Here is a 10,959-nt window from a genome sequence, read left to right on the forward strand (position 1 = left end):
ACCGACGGTTTTCGGTCAGTTAAATATAACCGATTTTTTTTAGTAAAATAGTTAAATTATTTATTTTTATTTGACTAATGCTAACAGATTACATTATTAACGGGGAAAAACAATATCTTAGTATTTAAAATTAATTAAAGTTAATGTCCTCAAGTACAATAGTAGTTTAGTGAGATATTAATAAACTATATTCATACATTAGGGAAGAATGAGGATTATTAGTGTAAGCATTAATCATGTGTACATAAATAGGATAGGATTATGAAAATATGTACAGTAACGTGTCAGTATATATATATATATGAAAATAAAATATGTACACTACGTACAGTATGTTAGTGTATAATATATATATATATATATGGGAACCCAATGGGGTAATGTGATAGATTAATAACCAGTTTTTAAAATGAGAATTAATATGTAAGAATGTGAATTACAATTTGTAAAATGTAATGTGAGACTAATTGGATATTTGACTCATTTTTAATTATACAGTATGATCAGAATTAGAATCAACATTAATGTGATAGACTATAGACTTGTAAAATGTAAATGGGGTGGGGTTATATTTTTTCTTTAGATTAATCTTCGACTTTAGAAAAATCGATAACCGACCGAAAAACTGAAATAACCGATTTTTTAAACCTTAATAACCGAAACTGAACCGAAAACCGAAATATACGGTCGGTTCGGTTTTCGGTCGTCGGTTTTTCGGTCGGTCTGATTTTTTTGCTCACCCCTAGTAATAATACCATAAAAGTAATTTGGGGACTGGGGAGCGTGATTATATGTTTCAGAATACAAATTAGTTTAAAGAATCATATCTTTAAATAATGCTAAGAGTTACGGAGTATTATTTATTGAAAAAATTGTTAAATAAGTCTCTAAACTTTATTCAAAAAGTCGATTAGACTCTTAAACTTTTAAAAGTTGCAATAGAATTCACAAACATGTTATTTTGGAGCATTGAAGTTAAAAAACCTGTCATCTCCGATGAGGCCTAACCAATTTTCAACAAGCAGTGTCAAATACCCTAGCGACTGTCAAACGGTGGCCGGTCGCCTTTTCCGACAACTAGAGAAGGCGATCAATTGGTTGCATTCTTCGTTTGCCGGAGTCGTCGGAGAAGGCGACCATGATCGTCGGAGTCGTCGGAGAAGGCGACCATGATCGCCTTCTCCGGCAAGTGGAGAAGGCGACCAGTTAGTCGCCGATCATTGGTATTTGGCATTGCTTGTCGGAGATGACCGGAATCCTAATTGACCTGCAATTATAAGTCACCAACAAGTTTTTGTATTTCAATACTCCAAATTAACATGTTTGTGGGTTTAATTACAACTTCTGAAAGTTTAAGGATCTAATTAATTATTTGAATAAATTTTATGAACTTATATTTAACTTTTTTCTTTATTTATTTAAGATTCGACAGGATCGAAAAGTCTTTTACAGTGTCTCAATAAGGTAAAATTTCTGGGTAATCATATTCAAATAACGAGTTTTTGTGTCTTTCTCATTGACTAATATTAGAAACATTGCAATAATTAATTTAACTCAATCAATGATATCAATTATGCCATTTACTTATCTTCCGGTCTGGTGGGATATTAATATATTATCGCCACCGTTCTATAAATGTTAAGTGATAAAGAATCCCCATGGTGGTGGGAGCATAAAGATACAAGGAGGGGAATTACATCAAACAAGTTGTAAAAGATGTGATTAATTGCAATTGCTAATCAATTATTGCATCTTTTTTGAAGGGCACAAGCTAAAGATACTATTGAGAATTGTGCTTTTCTTGGAATGGACCCTTGCGTTCTTATAATAATATAGTATTAGGAAATTCATTAAAAAGATAACCCTTAAAATAGTATTAAAACATTATATTCCTTTTTTTTTTAACGAAAAATCACATCCATTATACGAGGGTATACATCAATAGTTCTACTATGGACCTAGGTAAATCTGTCACAATTTACATGAATTTATATACAGAATGTTTACAATTTAAATTATAAATATTTAATACATAAATTATAAACATTTATTATATAAATTGTGTATTTTAGACCTAAATTCACAGAATAATAACCTGGTACACAGAGTAAATCAGGCCTTCTGATTTTAGTTGTAAATGATTATAATACAGAAAATCAATTCAAGTGCTTCATAATTGTTGGCTCAATTTACCTATGAAAAGATACGTCCCCAACAAGATCATATCACACCGATCTCTTTCTTTTTTTCTGCAGTTTTTGTAGAATTAATTCTATATTAATTTCATTTATATTTATTCCCAAAAACACATAATTAAAAATATGAAAAATCCAAAAAAAAAAAAAAAAACAAAATTTTAAACTTTACTTAACAATACAGAGAATATGTATTACTTGGTTCATCAATCATCGATGAACAATTACAACTCATTAGGAGAAAGATCAGATCTCTTGACATAAGATGTGAGCGGCGATTTCTTGAAAGCCACGCTGCCGAAGAAGAAGAATCCGAGGGTGTGGCCGGCGATGGCCGCTAAGAACACGCCGCCGTTGAACGACATCACGGCCAGCATCACTATGTACGCCAGCCCGATTCTCACCGCGTACACCGCCGTCTCCAGCAGCCCCGCCGCCACCTGGCTCTCGGAATCCTCCACGCCGCCGCGATTCGACACCCACTCCACTAGAAAAGCCAGAGCAAAAACGACCAGCAGCGATAGGATATACATCCCGAAGTGGTCGTATCCCGGCCAGCCGGAGAAGAGGACCTCGGCGTTCTTGCCCCAGAAGAACGTCATGTGCATCATGTGGCCGTGGGCGTGGCCGTGGGCGGCGGTGGAGTTCATTCCGGGCATTTCCATGGCTCGCTGTCTCTCTTGGGTTTTTTCTCTTTTTTCTCCCCAGATATTTGTGCTGGAGCAAAGATAAGGTTTTAGATGGGGTGAGAAATTAAGAAGGGAAGGGTAGATATGGCAATTAATAATATACACGCCGTGATCGTACACTACACTTGTGACTTGACTTCAATGGACGTTAAGGAAGACTTTGGACTTGGTAAACGGACATAGGACAAAATTCTTAGCTTGCAAAATAATTTGGAAAAATAATCAATTAAACCCCAAACTATTTACCAAAGTTTAATTGTATTTTTAAATTTTTAAAAAGGTTTAAATAAAGTTTTCAAAAATAAAAGGTTTAAATAAAATGGAAGATGAAAAGTGTGGATGGTTATTTTACATGGAGGAGGGACGTTTAGTCCTTGTTCAACTAGACAAGGATGGGAAGTGCAATTCTTATTTATGGAGGACAAACGTTTAGTCTCGTTCACTATGGGGCCTCATCCAAACTTAGCTTGAATCGTTGTATAGCAGGGACAAGGAATCAAAATGAGCTCTGAAATTTTTAACTTGTGTGTTAAATGTTTGTTTGGCAGCACAAACAATCTAATATTTTGTCAATTTTCGTAATATATTTTTTCTTACTCTACCGATAGTAATATACAGAGTATGTTGAAATGTGCCTCTACCATATAACCATGACCAAGTGGTTTGTCGACTAACCTATGGATCATTGCGTTAAGCAGACTTGTCATGATGAATGTATATTGAATGTATAATAATGAATATACAGAGAGTGCCTAAATACATGTTGTATAATACAAGATATAGAAGTCTAGGAGTGTTAGACTACAAGAGTCCTATTACACCCCCTCAAGCTTAAGGTGGTAAACACACAACATTAAGCTTGCTTCGGAGCAACTCAAATCGCTTGACTGACAATGGCTTGGTGAAGATCTCAGCAACCTGATCTTGAGTGGAGACAAAATGTACTTTGAGAGCGCCAGAAGTACCCTTATCTTGCACAAAGTGGTAATCCACCTCAACATGCTTCGTGCGCGCATGAAACACCGGGTTGGCACAGAGGTACGTAGCACCTAGATTGTCACACCACAAGGTGGGCGGAGCTAACAGCGACAACCCAATCTTGTCCAAAAACGAGACAATCCATGTCACCTCAGCAACGACATCAGCAAGACCCTTATATTCAGCCTTTGTCGAAGACCGAGCAACAGTCCGCTGCTTCCTACAGACCTATGAAATGAGATTATCACCGAGATAGACCGCATTACCACTGGTAGATTTTCGATCAAGAACATCACCAGCCCAATTTGAATCAGAATACCCATGCAAGACAGATGGCAAAGAGGAGCGCAAATGCAAGCCGAATTGATGAGTAGCCTTAACGTACCACAACACCCTTTTCAACAGCACCCAATGCGAAACCGAAGGAGAGTGCATATGCTGACACAGGCGATTCACCGCATAAAAGATATCAGGTCTAGTCACGGTCAGATACTGCAAGGCACCCGCGAGACTCCGATACTGAGTGGGATTGTCAAACAAATCATCAGACACGGTAGGCACACGAGCCGTAGAAATAGGCGTAGCAACAGGCTTGCAGTCAACCATCCCAGCATGATTAAGAATATCCGCAATGTACCTGCGCTGAGAAAGAACATAACCACCATCATTCGGCACAGTCTCAATCCCAAGGAAGAAATGTGGTGTCCCAAGGTCACGAATCTTGAATGTGGAAGCCAAACGCTGCAAAAGATCAGAAACAAGAGCCGAATCACTCCCCATCACAAGGATATCATTGACATAGACTAGGATAAACATATGAGATGCAGCAGCAACCCTATAAAACAAAGAGATGTCAGTCTTTGAGGCCTTGAACCCAGCCGATAGCAGAAAATCATGCAGACGGGTGAACCAAGCCCGTGGGGCCTGCTTCAGGCCATAAAGAGAACGTTGAAGTAGGCAGACGTGATCAGGAAAGCGCGGATCAAAGTACCCGAGCGGCTGCTTCATACACACAGTCTCCGCTAAACGCCCATTTAAGAAAGCGTTGTGGACATCCAACTGGCGAAGAGTCCACCCCCGCGAGAGCGCCAAAGATAACAGGAGCCGAACCGTTGTAGGCTTCACCACCGGGCTAAAAGTGTCAAAGAAATCCTCATCGGCCACTTGGTTAAACCCCTTCGCAACCAAACGGGCCTTGAAACGTTCTATAGACCCGTCAGCCTTGCGCTTGGTGCGGAACACCCATTTACAGCCCACAACATTCATATCCCAGGATGCCGGAACCAACCGCCATGTCTGATTGTGAAGCAGCGCATTAAACTCCTCATCCATCGCAGTGCGCCATTCAGGATGCCGCACAGCCTGAGAGTAACAAGTGGGGTCTCCACCAGTAGCTAACAACGCACTCAAAGGCGAGGAACTCTCCATATGACGAAGGCGCATGGCATGAGACCGGGGCGGTGGAGGCCCACGAACGCAACCTCGGCGAGCACGCGGAACAACAAAACCTGAACCAGCACCGAGATCAACAGGCACAGCCGCAGGTAAAGAATTCGGAGGAGGCACAGACACAGACACATCCGGAGGCGAGACAACCAAAGAACCAACACCCCAGGGCTCAACAGGTAAAGGAGAAGAAACCTGCACACCAGTACTAGCCAAGGGAAAAATAGCCTCATCAAACCGAACATGTCGACATATAAAAAGCTTACCAGTATTAAGGTCCATGCACCGATACCCATGGAAAGACACAGGATAGCTAAGAAAGACACAGGCAGAGGACTGGAAAGCAAACTTGTGACGATTGTATGGACGAAGATAAGGAAAACACAAACACCCGAAAACCCAGAGATGAGAATAAGAAGGAATAGAATGAAACAACTTTTGAAAATGACTATCCATTTGAAGAGCCGATGACGGCAAGCGATTAATGAGATATACCGCGGCTTCAAAAGCATAGTCCCAATATTTCAATGGAACAGACCCCTGAGCAAGAAGAGCGAGCCCAGTCTCAACAATGTGTCTATGACGCCGCTCAACACGCCCATTCTGCTCGTGCGTATAAGCACAAGAGTTACGATGAGCAATGCCAAGAGACGAAAAGACCGAGCTCAATTTAATGTACTCACCCCCTAAATCAGATTGTAGTGATTTAATTTTGCGAGAGAATTCGTTTTCGACTAAAACTCAGAATTTATCAAACACACCATATAAATCCGATTTGAGACGCAGAGGAAAAAGCCAACAATATCTAGAAAAATCATCAACGAACAAAACAAAATAATGGAAACCAGTAGTAGATAAAACGGGCGCAGGGCCCCAAATGTCGGTGTATATTAAATCTAATATAGCAGAACTAGCCGAACTAACACGCGGTAAAGCAAAACGGGAGGATTTTCCCAACTGACAAGAGGAACACAAACTAGACGAGCTAACATCAAACTGACTAACTAAACAACTACGCAACACTTTATTTAATACCCGGAGATGCGGGTGTCCCAGACGATTATGCCAGACACTTGAAGAAGCACGGGCAGACACAAACGCAGTAGGCAACGACGCGAATAGCGGAAGACGCATAGTGTATAGATCCCCCGAACTCGGTTCTCTAAGTAGAACGACCTTGGTGGCGATGTCCTTAACCACAAAAAAAGACGAATAGAATTCAAAAAAGACATTATTATCACGCGCAAACTTTTGCACAGAAAGCAATGAACCAGATAATTTCGGAACAACAAGGACATCAGACAATTTAAGAGATTTAGAACTAGAAATACGGGCATGACCAATACGAGTAATCGACAAACCTTCACCGCTTCCAACCCGAAGCGAATCAGGACCACGATACGGCTCAGTGTCTACTAGACCATCCTCCGGAGGTGTAGCGTGGTGTGTAACCCCGGTGTCCGGGAACCAGGCAGCTGCTACCTTCACCGCTTCCAACCCGAAGCGAATCAGGACCACGATACGGCTCAGTGTCTACCAGACCATCCTCCGGAGGTGTAGCGTGGTGTGTAACCCCGGTGTCCGGGAACCAGGCAGCAGAAGCAGCTGAGTCATCCGTCGGCAGTGTAGTAGCAACATGAACTTGTGGCGACGGCGGCTGCTCGGAGTATCTGCGATAGCAATTCACGGCGAAGTGCCCATGACTCGGACAAATTTGGCAGCGAGGACCACGTCCCCCGCGACCAGCACTCCCAGACCGGCCACGACCACGCGCAGCACCGCGACCGCGCCAACCACCATCACCAGTGGACTGCTGACCACCACCCGTCGCGAGAACATAGCCGCCGGCTGGGATTCCGCCACAGGCAGAACGTCGTCAGTAGTAATGAACTGCTAAGCACGCAAAAGGTCGGAAAGCTGAGCAATGGTCACCGGTGTGCCGGAGGTGACCAGGGAAGACGCCATAGCTTGAAATTCCGGTCGCAAGCCTCTGAAGACGTACAAGTTCTGGGTGTCAAGCGTGACCGACTGCCCCGCCATTGCCAACTCCTCGACCAGAACCTTAGCACGACCCAGGTACTCCGTGGGTGTACTATCACCTTGGCGTAGCTCCTGCAGCTGAGTAAAGAGTCCAACGGAACGAGCTCGAGTCACCGAACCGAAAGCATTCTCGATCTCCGTCCACAATGAGTGTGAGGTAGCTTGACCGAGAGCTAGATAGAGTACTTCTTCTGAGAGAGACGCCACCAACATAGACAGAACCGCTTGATCTTGCTGCTCCCAAGCGGCAACAGCAGGATCGGCAACGGGAGCAGTCTCAGCAGCGGCGGCGGTCGAACCTTGCGCAGCAGTCATCGGCGGAGTCGAGCATGGATAGGAGCCATCGACAAACTGAAGGAGCCCCTGTCCACGAAGAAACGGAAAAATCTTTGCTCGCCAATAAAGATAATTCTGAGACGAAAGCTTGAGCGAAACAAAGTGGTGCGCTGAGGAGAGAGACGTCGGAGCCGGGAGCGACGGTGGAGAGACTAGAGATACCGTAACCGTTCGCTCTGAGGACGCAGCAGATTGATCGACGGAAGCCATGGAATTCAGGAACGTAACTAGCATATGATACCAGATGAATGTATATTGAATGTATAATAATGAATATATACAGAGAGTGCCTAAATACATGTAGTATAATACAAGATATAGAAGTCTACGAGTGTTAGACTACAAGAGTCCTATTAGTCATAGGCTCTACTAGTTGAGTAATGCTGGTATGTTGATCTAAGCTATATTGCAAGAGCAGTTATCTACCAAAGTAATTTTTTTTTACTTCTCTCTCGAAGGACGAGCTCTACCATTTGGGCATGGTGCTTAGTGGCGTGTTCTTTCATAATTACATGGGTGAATTGATTCTTGTTAGTTTCAGGGGTTAAACATATTGTCCTAACTCCAATTTAACTAAGATGAGTTTTGTAACCTCATCTGTTAATTTAGAGTTAATACCACAAATGGTCCTTTGACTATTGGGCTGGTACTCCTTTTAGTCCTCGACTTTCAATTCGACCACAAATGGTCCTCTGACTTTTATTTTTGATCACAAATAGTCCTCTGTTAAAATTTCTGTTAAATAGGTGTTAAATCTAGGGGTAATATCGTCAAATTGATTAATATTATTATGATTACTTCTTTTTGATAATTATATGACAACGTAATTAATTTCAAACATTAATAAACATTAAGTTAATAAATATAAAAATAAAATGGACGTGACAAATTACATAAATGAACAAATTAAATAAAACTCCATGATTAATGTTCGCAATTTGTAATTGATTAATAATATTAATTCAACGGTGACGGCCTTCAGTTATGTCCCAAACAAAATGTTTGATCGATTAATGAAGAGTGAAAACTATTAATCGGCCATGTATAAACAACCATGAAAATGATGGAAGCAAGGTTTTTGAAAAAAATTTCTTCCATTTTAATCTGTTGGTTAAATTAAAACAAATAGCTATAGTATTAAATCTTCATTTTGTACGCATAATTACGAGATATAAGGTGTATTATTTTTTATTTATGAGCATTTATATTTGTTACTTGTTTCAATTATGCTTGTTGGTGAAAAATTCTAAACATTTTTATTTTATGACCATTATATATATCAATTTGACGATAATATCCCCTAGATTTAACACCTATTTAACAGAAATTTTAACGGAGGACTATTTGTGGTCAAAAATGATAGTCAGAGGACTATTTGTGGTCGAATTGAAAGTCAAGGACTAAAAGGAGTACTACCCCAATAATCGGAGGACCATTTGTGGTATTAACTCGTTAATTTATATTAAAGTGGGAGTTAGAAAATTCAAATTTTAAATGTTTGAATTTCATTCTCCCTATAAATATAGTGGTTGGGTAAAATAATTTCATTCAATTATATTGTTAAAATACATTGTATCATGAAAAATTGACGTTTAACACTCTTAACACATTAAAAAAAAAAATTGGGATTAAGAAATGTATGTATCCCACGCTTTCAATGAACTATAATTACCAAAGTTTTCTCAAAAATATTTAATTACTTATTTAGAATAAAAACTAACAAAAAAACCACACACATCAGCAACAAAAAATTGACACTTTATTATTGACCTATTAGAACTAGTAATTTTTATAAAATTTTTATGATTAACATGAAGTTTATTAAAGTTTAAGTTAAGGGCGTGATTGAACTTTTTTTTAAAATAGTTTTAGCGCTTATTTAATTATTTTTTAAATATACATATATAATAATATCATAATTGCCAAGGACCTTGTAGTCCAGTGGCATCAAACCCTTCCCTTTATACAGGAGGTGGTGGGTTTGAGTCTCAGTGGAGGCAATACTAACTCTCTCTTGTGCTTCAATAGGTTGAGAAAGTAGTTATGAACAGATACTGCATTGTAATAGAGTTAGTAGTACAATTACATATCTTTCATAATTATTACTTTATGTCTCATTTTACCTGTCATATTTACTATTCATTAGTTAAACCAACTCTTTTTTCATTGCTTATTTTTTTTAGTAATTTAATTTAATTGTTTTGTTTAATAGTACTTTTAATTTAGTTTTTAAATATATAAATTTTATACACTAATACTAAACATAATATTATAAAAAATTGAATTAAAAATAACCTCAGCTAAACCTCATTAATCGAATCAGACAAACAAAATAGGACGAATGGAGTATTAGAGTATATATACATGTACATATTACATTATGAACGCAAAATAATCTTGTTAATTGTAAATTACTTTGTATGGTTTTTTTCCCCTTCTTTTTAAAATTTTAACCACGGGTATTGGAAATTTAAGAACACTTTTGGTAACTATCCAAAATTTCCAATGATTTTTATCCAATGATTTAACCACATCTGATCTATTCAAATTTTTAAAGTGGTTTGAAAATTAATTAAAAACTTCACTTTTATCATAGACTCTAGATTTTTTATCACTTTTTCAATACTCATAAAATTAAGATTTTCTAGTCAAGTTAGGGGAATTGAAATTTTTATTTGTAATTAATCGGTTTTTGATAAAATCTGTATAGTATAAACAGTGTACGTGAACAAAGTTTGATGGATCAAAAAGTTTGTAAAGAATATTTAATTGATACATAGTCAAGGGTCAACAAATTAGTAGAGTTGATCTTTAATCGACCATTCACTCCGTTAAGTCCGCCTGTGAAATATAGAAAACGTATGGATATGGCCGATCCAAACATTTCAGAGGCCCTGGGCGAAATTTAAAAAATGGGCCCCAAAATCTAAAATTTAAATTTAATAATAATATCAAATAACATGAAATACTATTAGAAAATTTTTAACATTTTTTAAAGAGAAAATTGTCATTTTGGTTCATTGACTATAGGGGTCCTGTTAATTGCAGTCCACGACTTTCAAAACTGTTGATTGCATACCATGACTATTCAATTTTTATCAAGTTTGGTCACTCCGGCCAAATTGCCGGCCAAATGTCGTCGGAAGTTAAAATAATGAGGGTATTTTAGCCATTTCACATCTTTCTCTTCTTCTCCGGCGAACCAATTTTTCCTCCTTATTCTCTGGCGGACTAGGCAACTATGGATTTGTTATTCATTCTTAATTCAAGTAGGA

General features: G+C 38.8%; 1 protein-coding gene across 1 annotated transcript; it reads right to left on the bottom strand.

Annotated features, from left to right (window-relative positions):
• Positions 1-2,337: 2,337 nt before the first annotated feature.
• Positions 2,338-2,941, bottom strand: LOC116025540 (copper transporter 1-like). The gene has a single exon (XM_031266795.1). It carries the CDS (start codon positions 2,858-2,860, stop codon positions 2,420-2,422), a length of 441 nt encoding a protein of 146 aa, XP_031122655.1. The 5' UTR covers positions 2,861-2,941; the 3' UTR covers positions 2,338-2,419.
• Positions 2,942-10,959: the final 8,018 nt, after the last annotated feature.

Source organism: Ipomoea triloba, chromosome 7 (assembly GCF_003576645.1).
Source record: "Ipomoea triloba cultivar NCNSP0323 chromosome 7, ASM357664v1".
NCBI lineage: Eukaryota > Viridiplantae > Streptophyta > Magnoliopsida > Solanales > Convolvulaceae > Ipomoea > Ipomoea triloba.

Coding starts and splice junctions, on each gene's coding strand:
- LOC116025540 (XM_031266795.1), bottom strand. CDS start 2,860: ATGGAAATGCCCGGAATGAACTCCACCGCCGCCCACGGCCACGCCCAC.